Source organism: Pieris brassicae, chromosome 1 (assembly GCF_905147105.1).
Source record: "Pieris brassicae chromosome 1, ilPieBrab1.1, whole genome shotgun sequence".
NCBI classification, from domain to species: domain Eukaryota; kingdom Metazoa; phylum Arthropoda; class Insecta; order Lepidoptera; family Pieridae; genus Pieris; species Pieris brassicae.
This window is the reverse complement of record NC_059665.1, coordinates 1,881,900-1,905,849: the sequence shown is the minus strand read 5'-3', so window position 1 is coordinate 1,905,849 and position 23,950 is coordinate 1,881,900. Positions and strand designations below refer to the sequence as shown.

The 23,950-nt window shown below is 34.2% G+C and overlaps 2 protein-coding genes across 2 annotated transcripts; both read left to right on the top strand.

Annotated features, from left to right (window-relative positions):
- Nucleotides 1-1,165: 1,165 nt before the first annotated feature.
- On the top strand, nucleotides 1,166-11,960 carry LOC123707095 (exosome complex exonuclease RRP44). Its single transcript, XM_045656886.1, has 15 exons — nucleotides 1,166-1,368; nucleotides 1,460-1,788; nucleotides 2,048-2,244; nucleotides 2,421-2,647; nucleotides 3,465-3,741; nucleotides 4,674-4,844; nucleotides 5,117-5,232; nucleotides 6,187-6,439; nucleotides 7,136-7,260; nucleotides 7,869-8,039; nucleotides 8,847-9,053; nucleotides 9,372-9,592; nucleotides 9,859-10,027; nucleotides 10,426-10,566; nucleotides 11,622-11,960. Exons 1-15 carry the CDS (start codon nucleotides 1,315-1,317, stop codon nucleotides 11,937-11,939), a joined length of 2,976 nt encoding a protein of 991 aa, XP_045512842.1. The 5' UTR covers nucleotides 1,166-1,314; the 3' UTR covers nucleotides 11,940-11,960.
- Nucleotides 11,961-19,329: 7,369 nt separating this feature from the next.
- LOC123708018 (acyl-CoA Delta(11) desaturase-like) lies at nucleotides 19,330-22,209 on the top strand. Its single transcript, XM_045658452.1, has 5 exons — nucleotides 19,330-19,405; nucleotides 19,520-19,737; nucleotides 20,543-20,717; nucleotides 20,933-21,094; nucleotides 21,669-22,209. The coding sequence occupies exons 2-5, from the start codon at nucleotides 19,524-19,526 to the stop codon at nucleotides 22,108-22,110; spliced, it is 993 nt and encodes a 330-aa protein (XP_045514408.1). The 5' UTR covers nucleotides 19,330-19,405; nucleotides 19,520-19,523; the 3' UTR covers nucleotides 22,111-22,209.
- Nucleotides 22,210-23,950: the final 1,741 nt, after the last annotated feature.

Here is a 23,950-nt window from a genome sequence, read left to right as displayed (position 1 = left end):
TTCTGGACACCTAAAATAGGTAAATGTGTTTGAAGTCGGTTTAATTATTTAATGAGTGCGTCACTAAAGCCTTTATTATTCTAAACTTTATTTATTTATTATAATTTAAACATTTCATAAACAAATATATCTTGTTCATCCTCTTATCGTAGTCATTTGCAGTTGAGTGCTATGTTGGGCCGGAATCTCCGCGGGATAGTAGTGAGGTGTACACCACCATAAAAACCTGTGGGATCCAAGGAGGGGGTTTTTATTTTAACCACGTCAGTGCCTTTTTTGATAACAAAATAAGTATAATATTAAAATGTTTTTTGATTTATCGCTTGCCCTGGAAAACATAATACATAGAGACGGTGGTGTACTCGTATTTGGTTGTGTATCCATTATGTTGGCAGATTTTGAATAAAAGTTTTAGTGATAGGTTCATAGGGTTGAAGCGTGGTAGAAGAGGTCCCTCCTCCCAGTCATCATTATATTTTGTGATGGTAACGCTTCCATATGTTCCTTTATTTTTTCTTTTCTAGAATTTTCTAAATTTTTATGGGACACAATTAAGATATAGCTAAATGAGGCTTTGCTGCGTCAAATTCCCACTGCATTTCCAACCAACAACCAAATCTCATTTGGTTTTCTGCCGTCTTTACAGTAAAGTTCACCTGAAAAAATATAGCAACCCTGTTTGCCATGACAATTTTTTTAATAATAATTAAATTATAGACTTGTACTGAGTATGGACAAGACAGGACAGGACTTGGACTGAATAATAATTAAATTATAGACTGGAGATCTTCGAGCCGTTGTCGTGGTCTCTTTTTTGAGAGACTCGCCCCCTCGTTACCTTCCATTTTTAATATTTATACACTATATACTTAATTTGTCTTTTTATATTGTTATTTTCAAATAAATAAAATTTATTTTAATTAAACGAAAATTGGAACCGCGTTTTTTCAATTTTCCACTAGGAATCTACAAACATGACTATGGCAGAACCAAAGACTCATAATGTTACAGAAAAAACACAGAACTAGTATAGAAATATAATAAAATTTGTAACTATAATTTTGAAGTATTCCTCAGATTACATCACAATATAATATGTGTACTATAGAGTGTAGACTATTTAAATTTATCTGTATTCTGTGAATACAAAACATAATTAAGTCAACAACCTAAAAATGCGTATTGTTTATTTAAAAATTTAATGAAAGAATTTTCGTGTTATATATTAAAAGAGAATTAGAATAAAGAAAAAAATATATAAAGAGCATAAAAGAATAATTTTATATTTTACATGTTTTATACTAGCTCCCTGCCATGTGGACTACAAAAACATTTTTAACCAAAACAAAACGGGGAAACATTTTAAAAGTGAGGTTATTTTTTCAATATTACGTATATTTTAATAATATCTTGATTGAAATAAAGAGTAGATTTTTTTTAAATAATTTTATTTTTATAGATTGTTAGAGAACATTATCTAAGAGATGATTTACTGTGTGGCTCAGCGGCATGTAATGTATGCCCTCATAAAGACGATGAATGTATTTTGGACGTTCAACCTGAATCAATTTGTGCCTTATTCGACTACAATCACTACCTTCTGATAGACACGAATGTTGTTCTGCACCAAATAGATATTTTAGAAGACGATGCTTTAAAAAATGTCATCATATTGCAAACTGTTCTTGAAGAAGTCAAGCATCAGAATACAGCAATTTTTCAAAGACTTCTAGAAATTATTGGGAACAAGAGGCGGAAATTTTACTCTTTTGTAAATGAACATCATAAGTAAGTTGTAGTTCCTAAGCATTGTCATGTCATAACTATTAAAAGACAAGTAGGCAATTAGATGAGAAAAGTATAACAATAATAACAATAATTTATTGCAAGAATATGGTACCAAAAGGTTCTGAATTATAACTTTTGCTATAGTTAAAATTCAGAATTAATCAACCCATTTCTCTATGACTAATTTTTATTTGTAAAAGATTATATTAGATTTTACATATTAGCTTTTTCTTTTATTCACATTATTGAATTTTTATAGGGACACCTATATTGAGAGAAAGCCAGGTGAAAAACCAAATGATAGAAATGATAGAGCTATACGTAAAGCTGCTGCGTGGTATTTAGAGCACTTGTCAATTAAAGGGCTTACAGGTCATTTCCCGAAAATAGTTTTACTTACTGATGATGAGAACAATAGAAAACTTGCTCAAGATGATGGCATAGTGTGTTGCTCAGGTGAGCTCTTTCTAATTAAATGAACATTTCATAGGTAACAAAGTAAACTTAAACTATATTTTGACTTTGTTACAGTGCTCAAACCATTATGGTGGAGCTGGCAGTCTTTTTAATTTGGTAGAATTATCATAATTCGAGCAGCATGTTAAATATAAAAATACTTCTCTCTTTTTCAGTTAAAGACTACATTGAAAATGTTAATGGATATCCAGGTTTACTTGACAAATTATCCAAAAATGTTATGCCAGAGAATTGTAGTAAAGATGCATTGTACCCGGCTCATTTGACACCTTCTCAGATTCATGCTGGCATAAGAAATGGGAAATTACACCAGGGTACTTTCTATGCATCACGGGATAACTTTTTAGAAGGAACTGCTACTGTTAATGGCTTCGAAAAACAGGTAAATATTAAAGCATAGACATAACATTTATCACTAACAAAACACACACAGAAACACATAAAATAACAATAATAAAAAATAAAAATAAATAAAAAAAAAGAATAATAGTAGAGAAAACAATGTTTTAAAAGAAAAAGGTTTAATTGTGTAATGCGTGTGTGCTGTGGTTGTAATTGGCCCAGCATTATGCTGAGGAGCAGAGTTGTTCCACAGCGTTTGTCATTCTGCCAGAAACCACAGCGCCTAGTTTGCGCCTTAGTCGCAAAAAACAAATAAGAATCTAATATTCAGTAGAAACAAATAATAAGACTAGTAAAAGTTAGCAACAAGCAATAAAGAAAAAAAATGTAAATAATATTAAATTAAAAATAAGAATAATTGTTAAGAAGTGGATACATTTTTGAGAACATTAACAACTATATTCAGTGGGATTTTTGTTGAGTAAGTAGATGTTTTTTTATAATTGCGACAAAAATTTAATTTTAGTTGAAGATTTTTCAACACAATTTTTATTAATTGAAAATTATATGCATTCCGTTTTAAATTAGCATCTTATTACACATTCTATATATGTCAAGACCTTATTAGAGTTATGGTATATTTCTAGGTTTATTTCTTTATCAAAATCTTTAAATTCATGTAAAATTACTGTAGACTTCTATGAGATTACTAAATACCTTAAACCACAAAACTTGCCATACAAACTTACCACATAAATATTTTATAATAAATAAGTTTGATTTAGTCCATGCCATGTCTAATTTATAAACCATATATATAGATAATAAGAAAAAATAAAATTATTCAATTCTAACAGATATTGCTTCAAGGCCACATTGGTATCAATAGAGCTATTGATGGTGACATAGTGGCCATTGAAATTTTCCCAGAAGAGGAATGGAGGAAACCAAGTGACATTGTTCTAGAAGATAAAGCTGAGGATCCCGGAGACTTATTGGAAGAAGAATCTATTCTTCTAAACACTGCCAAGTCGGCTGCAAGCGCTGATATATCTCCTACAGGAAAGGTTGTGGGAATAATAAGGAGAAAATGGAGGCAATATTGTGGGATTTTGATGCAAAGCAAATTTCCCGGTAACTAAGCAATGTTATAACCTACAATTTTTTTTAAACTACATATATATATACATACATATATATATATATATATATATATATATATATATATATATATTAGTTATAGTAGAGTCAGATACATTTTTTTTATTTTGGATATAGTATAGTTCCACAGTAATTATTTACACTTCAGTCTCATTAGTAGATTAGTATGTAGTTAAAGTCAAATTTTAGCTGTTTTATTATCGGACGTCAAGGCTAATTACAAAAAAACGGATGGTCCGTATCGACGTCCGTCGTTCCACAACTGAGCGTTTTCTAAGGCATTTTTTGTCACGCACCACCACTATTTGGAACCAGCTGCCCACTGAAGTATTTCCTAACCAATTCGACTTAGGGTCGAGAGTGTACCGATTCCTGAAATGCTGGCAAACATTAAAAAAAATCATGGAAACAACATTCCCTATATGATTTTTCTTGTTACCGCTCACTACAATGAATTTTACAAAGATGGTTGGAATCTGGCTTGAGGTTCAATGTAATTGGCTATTTAATTTCTTTTTTAAGTCCTACTGCTTGGATTAATATTTAGTGGATTTAAAAATCAATATAGAAATTATTAGCTGTAGTATTTATTCTATGATAGTTAAAAGAGAAACGCAATTTATACACGCAGTAATCACAAAATAGCAACACTGAAGCGACTCCACTTTTTCTTGTGTCATATAGAGCTAAGGAGCTAAGGATAACAACCCTTCAATGAAAGAGGGTACCATTTCTTAAAAGGTCGGCAACGCAGTCGCGCCCTCTGGCATTAAGTATCCCCTTTCTATAAAAAAGAAAGAAATGCTATATTGTATGGAGAAGTCAAATCTACGACAAGTAATTTCCACGTTTTAGGAAGTTCGACATAGTATCAAATGATGTTACATGATGTTTACATTTATTAGGTGCCACTCGACACCTCTTCGCGCCAGCTGAAAAGAGGATACCGCGCGTGCGTATAGAGACACGGCAGAGTGATCTATTAGCTGCCCAAAGGATTTTAGTAGCACTCGATTCTTGGCCGAGAAATAGTCGTTATCCGTTAGGACATTTCGTTAGAGCCCTGGGACCGATTGGTAAGTGTTCTGTTCGAGCAACATAAATGCATTTCCTGTTTTTTGGTTTATATACATGTATAGTGTTTTGACATTTGACCTGTTCGAGACCCTTGGAACGTGTGTCTGTATATAGTGGCTGTTGAAGCAAGAAGCTGTCAAGTCGAGAAAAAAACCGCCACTGTTATCATCCTTTTCTCGAAGTGCACGCCAGAAGCCAGAAGCTTCTGGCGTGCTTTTTCGACCCCCTATAACTTCATTGAATTTTTCAATCAATTGATGTCGATTATCAGGTGATAAGGATGCAGAGAATGAAGTGATACTCCTTGAACATGATGTACCCCATGCGAGGTTTAGCGAGGCTGTGTTGGCTTGTCTACCTCCAGATGACTGGACCATAACAGAAGAGGTATTCCTTCCTTTTTATTTTTTATTTACCATTTTAACAGTTAGAGATTCATGTTTCTGTATATTTTGAAATCTTAATAGTGTAACCTACACTGTTCTTCGTTGTTCTAGATGGAGATTTAACATAATATTTAAATAAACTTTTTAAAAGTCAAAGTCTATTAAAATGGCACATTTGAAAGTCAAACTGACAAGTTTAGACAACTCCATACTTACTATATTAAATTAGTTTTAACAATATTTTGTATACACTGATTTGATTATTATATGTGAAGACCAGAATAAAAATTCTACATATACTAAAATAAAATAGGAGCTTGCTATAAAATATAATATTTAATACTCATACATTAACATATTTTTTTATTAACATCTCACTGGATTTGTAATTTTAAATATCTAAATATTTTTGAGTGTGAAATTTAATATCATATATTGCCAGTTGCTGTTGCCACACGCAATATGCAGGCAGACTATATCTATAATAGGTTAATTAGGCTACCTACCCGCTCACCGTCTACAATCAAAAAATTAAGGACTGTAAAGGATTGGCGTATATACACGCCTTAAACAGTTGGAGATCCTTCTGTGATCTAATATGTACTTAAACATTTCATTCACTCACTCACTCACATGCACCCACACAATCACAAATCCACTTATCCATATATTAAATAAGTTATACATATATTTTTTTAATTGAATTTATTGCTATCTATTAAGTTTGTTATGGAAGAGCTAGGAACGCTGACACAGATATTTTTTTACTTAAAAGGGTTCCCAAATCTTACACATAAACACATTTTTATTTTTTTTAGTTTAAACACGAAATTGCTTTTTATCCATTTATACATACAAACAAAAGTTCTTTCCACACACAAACAAATAGTACGACAGTAACAGTCTCTTTTGAAAATCAAACTTCCTCAACATAAATCCCCAATTTGTATTGTAGGAGATTAAAAAACGGGTAGATCTCAGATCCATCTGCGTATGCTCAGTGGATCCACCAGGATGTACAGATATTGATGATGCGTTACACGCGCGTCCTATTCCCGGAACCACAAATGGACTGAAGAAGTACGAGGTTGGAGTGCACATCGCGGATGTGACGCACTTCGTGAGACCGAACACGGCGTTGGATAAGGAAGCTGCTTCCAGGTCTACTACTGTGTATCTGGTGGGGAAGAGGATTGATATGGTACCGGGTAAGTTTATGACACCGCATGATATGGTTATCCATATCAACAAGATTTATAGAAATTTTATAAAATTATTGAGACTTGTTCCTACATTTGCTAATGGCTCGGCAACTCTGATAGTTAGCCTGGTTGTCTGGTTGTCTGTGAGACCGCTTATACAGACTTATGCCCAAAATTAATAATGTATCCTCAATCTAAGTCTAAATCTAATCTTGGATTGATTCATATCTAAATATCGATCTCCAATCAATAAAACAAAAATCAGTGGCGCTACCTCTTTTAGGTCTGGACCTCAGATTTCTGTTTCATGATAATTTGTCAATCTAATAGGCAAATAGGTGATCAGCCTCCTGTGCCTGACATACGTCGTTCGGGTTTAACGCGAACCGGTTTTCTTACAATGTTTTCCTTCACCGTTCGAGCGAACGTTAAATGCGCCCATAGAAAGTCCATTGGTTAGTAAACGGGGATCGAATCTACGACCTCAGGAATGAGAGTCGAACGCTTGAAGCCACTAGGCGAACTGCTATTGTTATATACCATTTAGTGCATTCTGGAGGAATTTTTTTTTTCAAGGAATTTATATTATGTGGAATAAATATATTTTAGTAATTTATGATTTATAATGAGACTTATACAATTGATAAACTTTCCTTGAGAACTTTAACACCACACTTTTATATACCACATTGTTTTTTTCAGACCTGCTGAGCTCAAACCTGTGCTCACTTCGCGGTGGCGAAGAGAGACTGGCGTTTTCTTGTGTTTGGGAAATAGATGAAAATGCAAATGTCCTTAATACGAAGTTCCACAAGAGCGTTATCAAGGTATCGTTTTTATTATATTATTTTCTTTACCAAAAATTAGCATTTTTCATTTATAATATTGCATTACAGATTACGAAATAATTATTTTGTAGGAAAATACGTAGAAATTGACTCCAGTAGGTGCATATATTGATTCTTAGTGAGTGAATACAATATATCTTTTTTTCATAGAGCTTTCATTTCAGTATCATTTAGCTATAGTGACTTGTAACGAGTTCGGGTATAACGATTGTTTTAATAAATCATTTGTAAAAAAAAGTAATTCCTATTAATCCCACGCTATGGTGATAGAAGACGGCCTCCAAATATATTTTTATCTTTTGTTATAGTTCAGTATAAAAATAATATTCATAGATTATCATCATCGTCATTTTGCTTGAAATTCACCATTATACTAGGTATTTATTAATTAAAAGAGAACTGAAATTAAACATTAAAAAAACGACAGTTAATACTTAGTATTTCAAAGATAAAACTGAATTGTTACTGCTAAACAAACTGCTTCCAACATTTCCTCACATCCTCTTTGGTGAGGTGGAACATGTCAACATCCTCATAATTAGTGTCATTGATAGCTAAAACCCGTTTTTAATTAAATTACCTTTTAGTCCCGTGCCGCAATGACCTACGAGCAGGCCCAGATAGCAATAGACGATAGTTCGAGACAGGATGAAGTAGCCGCGTCGCTTCGTACGCTGAACGCGCTCGCTAAGAAATTGAAACAAAAGCGGTTGGATAACGGGGCGTTACTGTTGGCTTCGCCTGAGATACGATTCGAGGTGAGTTATACTAAATTAAACTACAGTCGACACTCGTTAATTTGAATCTCTCGAGAATTTAATTTTTCTTTCCGGTCCCTTAAATACTCGATAAATTGAATAAATACAATGTGTTATGTGATAATTTGAAGATTACGGTGCCTTCTTTTTATCATTTGAAGTGTTTATATTGTTCATCATTGCTTTTTAAAATGCTTTGGACAAGGTTAGACTGAAGTCAAGCCTTCGAAAAAATATTAGACTTCTTTTTGAAAAAAAAAAATTGTTAATTGTTTTTAATTGTTCATACATCACGAATTTTGATCGAACTATTATTAACTCTAGTTATTTTGAACTCTTGGTAATTTGTAATTTATGTCTGGTCCATTAATTCTTCGGTCGACTGTATCTTACTCAGACAATTTTTATGTATGTAAGAAAGTATGTACATGCTTGGCTATGTATGTGTCAGGGATATAAAAATGATTCCTACCATTATAATAAAAACTTTTTAGATATTTTTCTTATTTATTAAATCTTCGTTACATTATTGAACTCAGGCAAACTCAATAAGGAAGAAATATAAAATGTAAATTAGTTTACCTATAAAAACATACGGTTAAAAATTTGATAATAAAGTTTGTAAAATAAAAATAGTGATTCGCTTGCAAAGTTAATTGTATAAAACGGCGTTGTCGTACACGCGACGCAGTTAGTAACAATTATTATTATTGGTTAATAATCCAGCAAATTCAAGTTACGTAAAATCCGTTTTTAATATGTTTTTTTTATATAAATTATGTTTATGACATCATTATCGATTTATAGGTGGATTCTGAAACCCACGAGCCAATGGAAGTCCAAGCTAAACGTATACTGGATACAAATTCGATGGTTGAAGAGTTCATGTTGCTAGCCAATGTGAGCGTGGCTGAACATATTGCGGGTGAATTTCCGCAGAGTGCGTTGTTAAGGAGACATCCAGCTCCACCGCCAGCCAATTTTAACACTTTCCTAAAGGCCGCTGCTCAACAGGTATATATTAATATTTTTGGCACTGTCAAAACGAGATGTTTTTTTTGTTGAATGTCAATATTTTTTTATTCAAAAATGTAACATAACCTTTTTGTGATTTTTATCTGTTTAAAAACTTACAAAATAATTGATTTCTTCATAATTTATTTGTTATATAATTAAAGTTAAACAGACAAACACGTTAAATATATAATTTGCTATTTTCCCTTAGTATCGAAATTACTACAATTAGCGAAATGGCTTGAGTAATACGTTCTAGTAATAATATGAAGTACCTAGAAATTAGATATATATCTTTAATATTTCAATTGATTTTAGGGTTTCGAATTGGACGTATCAACGAATAAAGCATTTTCGAAGTCACTTAACGAAGCCGTGCTCCCGTCGAGACCATTTTTCAATACGTTATTAAGAATAATGGCGACACGTTGTATGCAACAAGCGGTCTATTTTTCGAGTGGGACTCTTGCGCAGGAGGACTACTACCATTACGGGCTTGCGTGTCCGATTTATACGCACTTTACGTCACCCATACGTAGGTGCGTACGCATTTTACGTATACGTACTAAATAATTTGAAATTAATTATTTTAAGTTAGACCGACGACAACATACAAATCATGATTATTCCAACCGTTTAGAAGATACGGTGCCTCAGATAGACAACAGACTCGGCAAACTTATAAAAAAATCTTAACTTTATTTTAGCTATATCATTTTTATTATCGTGCCTTGAGCTACGCCACAGTGCAAATTCTTTTCCTTAAACTAGAGTAAATATATGTGTTTAAATAAAAATATTACAGATACGCCGATGTGGTAGTACATAGACTGCTCGCATCATGCGTAGGCGCAGATGCGACACACGCCAGTATATTAGACACGAAATATGCCGTATCGTTATGCGAGAATCTTAATTATCGTCATAGACAAGCTCAGTACGCTGGTAGAGCGTCCGTCGCTCTCAATACCCATGTTAGTATATTAATTAAATATATTATGTATTTTTTTTGAGATAACATTTAAAGATATGCCTAGAAGAGATTGCTTAGGAGCTATATGGCCGCACATTGCATGATGTTAAATAAATAAATCGTGTGGACATCACTGGTATTTGTGGTGTTTTGGAATAAGTTGAAGGAATTGAATATTATGACACTATCTGGTCAATATATTCTTAAAGCCTTGTTGTATGTACAAAAAATGGAAATGATTTTGAAACAAATGGCGACTTTCACCAGTATAATACCCGAAATAGAATTAATCTAGGCGCACGACCTACCAGGCTCCAGAAAATAAACCACTCCTTACTATATTGAAGCTCCCGTATGTCAAATTGTATTTGTTATACTAATATTTTTGTATATTTTCAGATCTTATTCAAGGATCGCGTAGAAGTCGAGCCGGCCGTAGTGCTGGCTGTTAAGCGGAACGCGCTTCAAGTGTTAATACCGAAGTACGGCCTCGAAGGACCATTGTATCTACCCTCAGATAAATTTATTTACAATGAAGAGGTGAGTATACTCTTGATTTTTATTGAGATGTTCGGTTTTAAAAATTCACAAGGCCACTATCGAATTTTCTATTATTGCTTAACACGTGTTGTTTTTTTTTAATTTACGGTTTTAGTGCTTCACCTAAAAAATATCTAGTATTAGATTTAGTTAATTTTTGGCTGTTTCAGACAAAGTCCAAATGAAAATTAAGAGTCTTGTTAAAGAAAAGATTTTATTTTTTGGCTATTAATAGCTAAGCCCGCACGGGCTTAGTTCTATCCTTTTTATAAGTAACCTTAATCCTAAACCTTTAATCATTTGTTTTGTCAAAATCGTATGAAAATCCGTGCAGTAGATTAGTTTACAGATATGAGGCGTGTTTAAAAATATTTCGTTGTTTATTTATTCGGTATTTTTAATTTTCTATATATTAATATTTCGTATTTTTATCATTATTTATTTAATGATTTTCTATATATTAATATTTCGTATTTTTATCATTATTTATTTAATGATTTTCTATATATTAATATTTCGTATTTTTATCATTATTTATTTAATGATTTTCTATATATTAATATTTCGTATTTTTATCATTATTTATTTTATGATTTTTTATATATTAATATTTCGCATTTTTATGATTATTTATTTAATGATTTTTTATTTATTAATATTTCGTATTTTTATCTTTATTTATTTAATTATTTTTTATATATTAATATTTCGTATTTTTATCATTATTTATTTAATGAGATTTTATATATTAATATTTCGTATTTTTATCATTATTTATTTAATGATTTTTTATATATTAATATTTCGTATTTTTATCATTATTTATTTAATGATTTTTTATATATTAATATTTCGTATTTTTATCATTATTTATTTAATGATTTTTTATATATTAATATTTCGTATTTTTATCTTTATTTATTTAATGATTTTTTATGTATTAATATTTCGTATTTTTATCTTTATTTATTTAATGATTTTTTATATATTAATATTTCGTATTTTTATCATTATTTATTTAATGATTTTCTATATATTAATATTTCATATTTCAGGAACACGTGCAAATTTGCAACGGTGTAGTCCTAAGAACTTTTGATGAAATTGTTGTAAGACTCAGTTTAGACAGCACAAACTTACAGCACCGAAAACTGGTGTTCCAACTAGTAAAACCCGTCATACCTGGATTCAGCTATGAAGAAATGGAAGTGGAGGCGGTTGACCAACCAGAAATTGAGATCGTGGATATCACAAGGACGAAGAAAAGACAGAAGAAAGATGACGTGCAAATTGTAGAACGGCCACAAGTGGTTATAGATATATCTAAGAAGAAACAAGAAACAAAGAGCAAGAAGAAGAAAGGGAAAAAGTAGTTAAGGGAAATATATTTTGTTTGAAAAATTTAGTTTTTTAATCTCCTATTAAGTCTTAAGCCACAAACACATTAAAACGCCACGCGACCCGATGAAACGCGACGCGTGTTGTGTCGAATCAAATTGTACCATTTTCTTTGACAAGAATCATACGATGAACATCCGACGGGTCTACATGCGCGCACACGCCACCCGACTTAACCCGACCCATCGCGCGCGGTGTACTTCTTGACAACACCCGACGCTACGCGTCGTTCGAGTTTTTAGGTCGAATATCACATACACACACATGACATAGAAAAAGAAAATACAGATTTAAAAGTAGTAGCTAAAACAGTCGCAGAATGAAAAGTACAGTTTCAAAGCATTTTATGACAATTTTGGTCATATATAGTAGAAGACAAAATTTGACAAAATCTCAGTCGTTGTTTATTAACTCCATAGCATGTTGCATTCGTCTTCACTATTAACGGCTAAATTCATTCGGAATTTGCTAGCATGTCATGGTGTCGCGTGTTGGTAATGTGCACCGTGCACGTTTTTTTTATGTAATAGCAGGCAAACGGGCAAGAGGCTCACCTGATGTGAAGCAATACCGCCGCCCATGGACACTCACATTGCCAGAAGGCTCGCAAGTGCGTTGCCGACCTTTCAAGAATTGGTACGCTCTTTTCTTGAAGGACCCTAAGTCGAATTGGTTCGGAAATACTTCAGTGGGCAGCTGGTTCCACATAGCGGTGGTGCGCGGCAAAAACTGCGTGAGAAAACGCTTAGTTGTGGAACGACGGACGTCGAGGTGATACGGATGGTATTACATTATATGTATTTTGCCTTGACGTCCGATAATTAAACTCAGCTGCGGGTAATAGACCGAACAACTCTTCTGAACACTCCCCATGCTAAATGCGGTAGAAGATGCAGAGGGACCCAACATCTCTACGCAACGCCAAGGGATCAGGCCGCACGGAAAGTGATTGGTCGTCGACGATTCGAACCGCTCTTCGTTGAATACGGTCTAGTGGAAGGAGCTGGTACTGGGGAGCTCCCGCCCAGAGTTGAGAACAGTATTCCATTGACACGTCGGGTGTCGACACGTTGCGTCGGGTCGCATAATAATGTGTTACCGCCTTGGGTGTTGTGAAGTTATCATGACTTCTATAAAAATAAATCAAAACAAACCAACATTTTATTCATTCACTTTGGGAAAAATAGAATATAAATATATGTTTAGATTTTCTTTTCTGGCTCCTTAATGTTTGATAGAGTTTGCGTTGTCTCTGCCTATCTGGATGTTTCTGAATCGTCTTCATTCACAGGTTCCCGAACTGTTTCTAGAGTATCTTGTACTCTCTGACTTAATGAAACGTCAATCTGCCGTGCGGTAATTCCACATACAAATTGCTCGATAGCTGTCGGCCATCTTGCGAAATACTGTGTGTAAGGGCGTAAGCCTCGCATCAGCCATAACAGTAAGTCGGACTGTATATGTGTACTGAATTACGGTTAGGGACGAACCTGAAACAAGTAAATTCAATTAAGGAGGAAATTATGACCGAGGGATCAAACACGGCTGGGGACAAAACATTGACCTGGTTTAAACCAAAGCCCCATCCCTCCTTGGATCCCACAGGTCTAGATGACAATGTACTCCCATATTCACTCACTATATTCACGCGGCCATTCCGGCTCAACCATAGCACACAACTGCTAAGACTGTCAGTAAAGTTTAAATGACAATAAATAAATAAATTTTAGAATAATAAAGACTAGTGGCTCAGACATTAAATATTTGTCCATCATAACATGTTAATAATGGAAAACATTTAGAAATATTAAACCGACTTCAAAAATATTTACTTACACACAAATCCTTATTAAAACCTGATGTAAATCGTCTCACCATGATTTTTAGTTGCCGAGTAATTTTTGGACAATTACGAAATGTAGTGAGTGGTACCAACTTTTATGATTTTTTTATGAAATTTACACCAAGAATAAATATTTATAGGGTCCTTTTTCAGTGCCAGATAAAAATAACTAACCCAAGAAGACCTTTGCGCGTTTTCCGGTAAAACGATACCCTTTGTCTCTACTCTTCTTATCCATCATCGGAACGACGTTCAGTTTCGCGGTCATTTAGGGGGAAATGCTAAATTAACCTGTAAGAAGCTTGGTGTGCTCAGCAAGGCAAGACGGTACTCCACTTCGACCCATCGTTTGCAACTCTATAAACCTCGAATTCGGCCCCACATGGAGTACTGTTCTCGCCATCAAGTACGGGTTGCTCCAGCCCAGAGGTCAGCTCCTTCCACTTGACCGTGATCAACGTATGGTCAATGGAATTACAGAAACCAATCGCTTTCCGAGCGGCTTGATCCCTTGGCGTTGCGTAGGGATGGGGAATGTTCAGAGGATTTGCTCGGATTTGTAAGGACCTGCAACCAAGTATAATCGTCGTCAGAATACGAAATTCCACCTGTATCACCTCGACGACCATCGTTTCTCATCTGAGCGTTTTTGCCGCGCACCAGCACTATTTGGAACCAGCAGCCCACTGAAGTATTTCCGAACCAATACTAACGACTACACGCACACTTTTTTTTAAATGTAATAACCAAAGCATTCAATTTTACTTCAATCCCACCTGTTCCGAATAGGTATGCCGCAATGGTTTTTGGTAGAGAACTTTGATATAATTACTAGTGTACGACGGTAGCGTGATATGACTTACTTTTTATATAACTTATTCTCATGTGACATGTGTTTTTAATTTTAGTTGAAAAAAAAATAGATATTTCAACTGAAATATTAATGTGTCTGTTTTCATCGCAGCATAAACAGTTCTTTATGGAAAGAAACGAAAGGGAATCTGCAAGAATAATAATAAAAAAGGAATAATTAGAAAAAAACTAATTTAAAAAGTTTGATTCCTTTGGCAGCGTACCTTTTATGCTCTCGGACCACCAGGCGGCAACTTAAATCTTTAATTAGCGCCTGTGCAACCTAGGCCGTGTATAAGAATCTATTCTTGACAGGGAGCAAGATCAAAGTTGAATAAAATACCTATATTAGCCGCGCCAGCGTTTGTGCTTGTCCGAGGGAGATGTGATGGGGCTAACGTCTCCACACAAGAATTATTTATTGCAAGTATGTTTATTTAGTCTAATAAGATACGGAAATATTAGTTGCTAAATCCTAGATTAATAGGTAAACGAAACGACCGAAACGGTCCACGGTTGAAACTACCAAAAAGATTTCATTTTAAAAGTCATTTCTACTAAGTTTTGGGTAGAATTTAAAATATGCACAGATCAACATTGAGACTGACAGGTTAAATGTCCATTCTGGTATGATTTAAATTATTTAAATCTTATGATAATATTATTATTATTATTCAGAATTTCCGATTTTGTTTTATGCAAATGCGATCATGGAAATAATTAATATTCTGTTTAAATAACATAATGACTAATATTTAGTTACGTACGTAATTTTAGGTACGAGTGATAAATGGAACAAAATGTCCGTCTATTGATTTCTTTCCTTTCAAAGTTTGTATTAATTTCCGAAACTAAGTAACAATTTGAGCAGCTTATGACCCAATTAGTCTGCAGTGGATGTCTTAAGTTTTTTGGAATAAGTTAATCCCTTTTTGATCTCTACGTTTTTTGCTATATAAAATTTAAGTTAAATTCCAGTAAGGTCTAACTTAAAATTTTAATAAATGTAAAACAAATCTCTATGGTATGGACAGCGACGACACAATAAAAAAAATTAATACCTTAGCCCCAAATATAAAAATAAAAAAATAAAGAATCGCTGTACTTCTTAGAGGCTTAACGCACAATGGACCTATTGAGTGTCTCAGTGCGAAAACTGAGTCCACAAACCAAAACCTCTTAGGGGCACCGATTTTCAAAGAAGAAGAATTTGAAGAATACATAAACTCGACAATATCAAAATTTAGAGATTTTTCTCATCATTTATTATATATTACCGCATACTCAGCACTATATTTTAAATATCTATCTTTCATTCCCAACTTAGCTTATGTACCTACTTCTCTGTAGCCCTCTATGGAATCATTGATATCATAGGAGTACGCAAGATAACAAGTTTAGCTCTTCCAGCGTTTCTGTCATCTGCTCACAAATCTAGCAGTCTGGTAGGTAAGATTCTGCAAAGTACGAAATTGCGGATTTAACAGACGCAAGAAATGTGTGGTAAGCAACCAACCCAGGCTTGAGTTTGCCTTCTAGCGTCAACTTTCAAACGAGCTGAGATGATCCTCTTTGCAAAGGTGACTTCTAAAACTTATTAGGTAACATTTCAATAACAGACCGCGCAAGGCTTAACCGGTGCCAAACACTTGCTCTTTTCGACCCTGAATCACATCGCATTGCCATCAGCCTCCACTTAGGAGCATCGATATGTACTCCATATAAGTGTTCCTGAAGTAAGTAGCCTTGGACACAATGGGCTCCATTGCCAAAAGAGTGCAGTTCGTTTTTCTCGCTACTGTCTCAACGATATCTTACGTTGCTTTCTTGCCTCCGTCAATGTTCCAGCCATTTTGGAGCCAACAGGTATCGCCGTAGACATTGGCAAGCGAGTCAAGCAAGAGCCTTTCCCCAAACTTCGATTTTTTTCCCTTTGAAGTCGAGTTCAATGCACAGGCGCTAATTAAAGATTTAAGTTGGCGCCTGGTAGTTAGTACCAGTGACCCTAGAGCTGATGCTTTCCTCGCTCAACCAATAAGTATCGCAATACAGCGAGGAAATGATGCCAGCGTTAAAGGTACAAAGGTACTACGACAGGGACCAAACTTTTTAAATTTGTTTTTCTTTTTATTAATTATTTTTACTATTACTATGTCGGTTAAGAAAATTGAAAATACTGTATATTTGATTGTTATGTATAGGTTTTATTAAACTAATTATTTTTTAATTGTACTCATCTGGCAATAGGTATGTTACTGGGTTTTGAACATTTAAATGAAACAAGCTCATTCAGATGTCAACAAATTTAATCTATTAAATTGGCTCTACTATAGTCACTAATCAGTTTGCTGATGGATGCTCTACGGAGTTGAGGTTGTCTTATTTTCTAGTGTGAGACGCAACGCATTATTTTATACTGTTTCAGTAACAGTATGAATTATAGGACCTAGTAAATATATAGTACTTAGTTATTTTTTACAGATTGCGTTATATTTTTTATCGCAAGCTTCGGTGTATCTGCTGGACTTCATTGTCTCTGGTCTCACAATGCATTTAAGGCAAAACTTCCCTTGCAAATTATACTGATCATTTGCATTTTTTTAACATTAGAGTATAGTGTTTTAAATTGGGTCAGAGATCACCGATTACATCACTAATAAGTAAATTATAATACAGCAACTGTCAATTCCCACCACTAACCAAACAAGAAATTTTCGAACAATGAGCAAATGGAACTCATGTATCCCAATCAAACATATGAGGCTCAGATGAAAGCGCAAATGGTTCAACCAACCGATGATCAAAGGATCCGGAAAAGATCCATCATCATTCACCTATTCCAGAAAGAAAGAATATCAGCAAAGAAAAGAAAGATGAAAGAAGAGATTGTTAAGTTAGAAATTATTCTTCTCATTCAAATTCTTTATGTTAACATTCTCAAGTCATATTATGGTACAATGTCTATTGATGTTTTTTGTGTCATTTTATGTTTTGTTTGAACTTTTTAATTTATTTCCGAAACTAAGCAACAATTTGGACAGCAGCTATAACCTAATCAGAATAGTCGAATAAGTGTTAGACCCTGCAGTAGGTATATAAACTTCAATTGGCGACAAAATTCGAACCCTGCAGTAACTACTATCTTGATTCGGAGGTATCACTATTTTTGAAATCTCTCTCAACTCTGTCATGTAATGTACTTCTACAGCTAAAATGATAAAGACTTAAATTGGTGTTCATGTAATTCACTACATTTTCTCTTATTATCTCATTTATAAGTTTATTTTAGAGCTTAATTGTCTGTAAGTAACTTTGTAATGTTTAATAAGACTTAGCTTACGATGTAGAGTTATCAAGCTAAGTCAAGAATATTAGGTCCTTACATATGAAATTGGCGTTTTGTATGGGAGGAACAAAAAGTCGAATATTTTTAAATATAATATATTTAATTAATCAAAGTATGAGTTTCGAAAAAAAAAATGGTAATCTGTTGGAGCAAGGTCCGGGGAGTACGGAGGATGTCTTAGACATTCCAATTGAAGCTCTTCTAATTTGCCGTCTGTTGTGCAGTGTGTGGCCTGGCGTTGTCGTGAAGTAGCAGTGGCGTGGAGCGGTTGACCAGCCTAGGTTGTTTAGCTGCTAGCTTTTCCCTCATGGTTTGCAATTGCTGACATTAGACATCAGCCGTAATAGTCTGGCCAGATATGAGAAAACTGCAATGAACAATACCCGCACTACTCCACCAAACGCTTACAAGTAACTTTTTTGGGGTTAATTTTCGCTTGGGGCAGGATTTGGCTGGCTGGCCAGGATCTAACCATTGCGCTGAGCGCTTCCGATTATCGTAAAGAATCCATTTTTCATCACAGGTAATGATTCGGTTTAAAATACCTTCATTATTGTGCCGGTTCAGTAATGTAACGCAGCTGTCGACGCGCGTTTGCCGGTTTGCTTCAGTCAATTCGTGAGGTCCTTTCAAGGTTTTTAATCTTCCCAATTTGCTTCAAGTGAATTAAAACAGTTTTATCACTAACACCGCAGCCTGCAGCTAACTCGGACGTGGTTTGCGATGGATCCGCTTCCACAATAGCCTTCAATACTTCATTATAAACTTGGGTCTCAGGCCGTCCACGGGGCTTGTTCTGCAGGTCGAAATTTCCGGAACGAAAACGTTGGAACCAAAACCTTTTACAACACGACCGCCATACACATCATTCACCCTTCGAGTCGTTTCCGCAGCACTAGTGCCACGGCGGAACTCGTACTCGTAAATAATGCGATACTTTCAAGTTTTCCATTTTGTAAAATGAGTGACGCAAACAGAAAAAAATAGAAGAAAGAAACAAATGAATGACGGTCATCGAAGCACAAATACATGAGTAAATAGCTGTACAAATTTGAATTTGAAATTCCTAACCAAAGAGGATGTATTTGAGGTCAAAGTGGCCAGTACGACAAAACGCCAATTTCATATGTATAAGGACCTAATATTTTGGATTTTGACTTACGAGTCTAACTTCGCATTTTACATTCATAAGTCTCGTTTCTGAAAGACTACGAATTTCATAGCGGAAACTCGCGGGCTTATCTAGTTTCTTTACACGAGATAAAGATAAACAAACTATATTAGCCTGTCTATGTCTATGCCTATATAATGATGTAGATACACACAATATATACAAATTTTAAAGTCTTTAGTTATAGGAACGTTGTACTAAAGAGTTTACTTCATAAACGTGGTTTGAGGTAAAGTTTATTTTATAAATATTACTAATGGAATATTACATATAATATTTTAAAGGTTAAAATATTTAACAACTTTTTGTTCACTGTAATTTGATTTTTAAATCTTTGTTTTAGACCTATGGCACCCAATACTAGCAAAGATGTCATCGATAACGATTTTGTGGATGCGGAAGAATCAAAATTGGAGAAATTGGTTGGTCCGCAAGCCGGGCCGTGGAAATATGAGATAATATATGGTCGTTTAGCTGTATTTGGATATTTTCACCTAGCGGCTCTGTATGGACTCTACCTCGCTTTCACTGCTGGTCCAGCATGGTCTACGATTATTTTTCGTACGTAAATTTATTGCTCGTAGTTCTAACACTAGGAGCGCTGAAATATTCAAATATGTTACAAAATGCGTTTTTAAATAATATATACTTTTTTCTTATATACAAGTTACCCATCGATAAACCTTATTTAGATATTGTTCGTCCTGTTTGGCTACTTAAAGAATCCATTCTTACCGTTAGTATTCTTCAAAAGGTAGTTGCCTCATTTAGGAGTCCAACCAAATAAAAATCTGAAATAGTATAGTTAGCTAACCTTCAAGTTATAAGCCCATAGTTATTATTAGGATCAAATGGTTTAAAAAAAAGTACGTGCGTACAAAGTACCTACACATGTCAGAAGTGAGACTTCTTTGGCTAAGTAATTTTTTAAGTCTTTAAAATTAGTACAAAAGTATATTCTTCGATATTTTCATTATTCGACGCGATTTCTATTGGTATTGTTGTGACTAAGGCATTATGATAAGTAAAATATGCAATATAAGTTCGTGTTTCAACATCTAAATCTCTTGTAAAAACAGCATCTATTGTCTTGTTCTACTCTCGCTCCATGGCATCAGTATAAACGCTGCTCATCTTCGTGACGCTGATATTATTATTATTGCGTTTCATCCGTAATTTTTTACGCTCATGCGCCTAAAAGAGTTTCACTTCAAAAAGGTAATTCAATGAATACAATAAAAAATTCTAACTCTTGTTACTAATATAATAAATATGAAGTGTTCATATTATACTCCTTTTCAGTAACAGTATTAGGTAACTCCAAAAGGCATTTACCACATATTATAGTATATTTTTCTTTTTACAGACTGCATTGTATTTTTTTTCGCAATCATTGGTGTATACTTCGGACTTCATCGTCTCTGGTCCCACAATGCGTTTAAGGCGAAACTTCCCTTGCAAATTTTAATGATCGTTTGGACTTCTTTGACATTCCAGTTTAGTGCTTTGAATTGGATCAGAGATCACCGATTACATCACAAGTAAGTTATATAATTACTTATCAGTTAAAACAAATAAACGACAGGCACGAATCAAGATCACTCAGAGTTTTTGCTGCCGAACAATATTTTTTTAATAAATATTCAGAGCAAGATTAAGTGTCGAGGTAGGACTGACTCCCGTACGTTATAAACGTTAAATACTTTAAGATAAGTCTGAATTTTACCCTAAGCATTATCAAGTGGTCTTTTGGCAGGTATACAGATACAGACGCAGATCCACACAATGCGGCTAGAGGGTTTTTCTTTTCACACATAGGGTGGTTGCTCGTCAAGAAGCATCCGGAAGTCAAAAGACGCGGAAAGTTTACAGACATGAGAGATGTCTACGCAAATCCAGTTCTGAGGTTTCAAAATAAGTAAGACATCAGTTCTTTTTTAGTTTTAAAATATTATGCACATTACATTAAGTAGGAACTTAGCAGGTAATAAGGATAACAAATTCTCTTTTCAATAACCTTAACTTCCTCTTTGAAGTAAAACTTCTTTAGGCGCATGAGGGTAATTTACGGATGAAACGCAATAAAAATAATATTAGCTTCACGAAGATGTGTAGCGTTGTGTAGCGAGAGAGAGTGAGGAAGGGCGAACGTAGCATGAAGCAAATAGCCATGGAGCGAGAGTAAAGCAAGTGAGAAAGATCGAGAGAGAGAGAGAGAGTTCCCTTAACGTCTCTGTCTTAAAATACACGCTATTGGTTGATCTATTCCTACATTCGTACTTGATCATCTATTAGGGCTTTTACCTAAGTAATAATTAATTTACAAAGAAGCTTCACTTCTGACATGTGTACTTTGTGCGCACGCACTTTTTTTTTGTAAAAGTGGGACGATATGTTTGGTTTGCCAGAACTTAGCATATTTGCTATTGTCTGGCACAACTTTTTTGTAGAACTAATATATAATACAATACTTTAACAAATATTATTTGCAGGTGGGCGGTACCCTTTATTGGTAGTATATGTTTTATAATACCAACATTGATACCTATGTACTTCTGGAACGAGGGACTAAACGTGGCGTGGCATCTTAGTTTTCTTAGATTCGTTGCTTCTCTCCACCAAGTATTTCTGGTTAATAGTTATGCACATTTCGTAGGAACTAGGCCATATGACAAGCGTATATTACCTACTGATAATCGATCACTTAATTATGTAGTCCTGGGTGAAGGATTCCATAACTTTCATCATGCATTCCCATGGGATTATAGGTCTGCAGAATTGGGGACTTTGTTTTTTAATCCGACTACTTGGTTTATCGAATTTTTTGCTAAAATTGGATGGGCATACGATCTAAAGACTGCATCAAAATCTGTAATAGAAGGTAGGGCTCAAAGAACGGGTGATGGTACCCGTGTTCAAAATAAGTCTAATTAAAACGTGAATTCCTAATAATTTATTGAACTAATTTACGCATATGAAGATGATATATGTCGTCCATATTTTTCAACATATCTGTAATTTTTTGTAATAATTCCAAAAACGGTACTTATAAAAATGTTACCTACTGGAATAAAAATAAAATGAATAGTTAAAACTGCAGTTTTCTTTTATCTACACACCTTATGACTATTGAAATCAAGATTCTAGAACGCGAGATTTCACTATTGAAATCGTTATAATAAGGCAATGGTAATGTTTTGGATTGTCAAAAAAGCTTCTGAAAAATGTTGCATAGCATGTAGGTTATTTGTGAACAGAAATAGAAAAACTGACTTAATCACGTCAGTGAGCGACCTTTTGACGTCTAGGACCCTACTATAGCTTTTTAAAAATAATATAGTTGAGATGCTGATCAGTTTAGGTTCCTAAATTCAATAGCATTTTTTAGTACCATGACCTATACTAGTATATATATATATATATAATACTCCAACTGAAATGTATTGGAATCGCAAGACCGAATGAAGAATGATAATTTTGTGTGTAGTTTCTATGTAATTTTTAAAATTTATCTGTCTAACTAGCTTCGAAATATGATTACATAATGATAAATAAAAACTAAAAATTATATAAAGGAGTAAATATTACTATGAAACTTAAAAAACGTGCCTGTATCTACCGAGGCTTCCAACACGGCTATGGAGGATGCAGGCAGAATCACCGTATCAAGCTAATCAATCACATTTCTAGACGTTATCAATCACTGCCGTGTAATGCTTTTAAGGGGAAGGTGGTTATTTTTTTTAAAGGCAAGGTGTCTTAATGGGAGAGGATTTAGGCCATAAGTTTTAACAACGATTATCATGACATTGTTTTTGCTCTCACAGTAGTTGCCTGGATGCCTGGAGGGATCGCTCGAGAGCGATAAGGCCGCCAATTGCCCTCCTATTCATTTAATTTTGTTCAATTTTTATATTGTAATGCAACGAAGTATTGAAAAATAAATAAATAATTAACTGTTCTTATTATTATGACATCATGATAATTAATATGCCATTTGGATGGCGGTTTTATATGGACGATTGTGCGGTTTGAATGTACCCATTTCTTTCCAAATAAACGTTACTAATTTATTTATTAATAAAATGAAAACGCATGCTAAGGTGAAATATAATAGACCCAAAAGTGATATCTTATTAGGCCGTTGTTAGCTCAACGAAGCGGATTAAAGTGGCTACATATTACCAAATACAGCATAATTTTGTTTAATTTTATTGTCCTGCCCAGGAAGGGATATAATTCAAAACCAGATACATAATACGGATATTTGCGTGGTGGCATAATAAGAATTTGGATATAGGCGGAAGGAAAATTCAATAATTATTTTGAGTCAACTGACTCATTAATGGATATAGAATTCTATGTAGAATTGCACGAACCACTTCTTACTTGTACCGCATTTTATCAAAGTATATATAGCATACAGTGTAACTTGCTTATGTTAGCCTGCGGTGGCCTCCAATACACAACGCCATCAACCTCCTGTCCCCACAATGTTCTTATAATTCTTGCCATTGCCTTCAGCAAAAGTATAGAGAAAGTCCTCGCAGGCAGCTCTAGCCGAGACTAATTTGAATCAGGTGTATCACTTTGAGCGTTTTCAAAGATTCTGTGGCAGCAAACAGTGCGATGCCGGTGGAGGACACGCCCAAAGCACGGGCAGCTCTGTTAATGTCAGCTCGTGGTATAGGTCGTGAAAATAATGCTACCTGGAATTGAACAAAATATTTAATCTTTAAAGTAATTCCTTCAACAGTAAAAGCAATGAAGAATT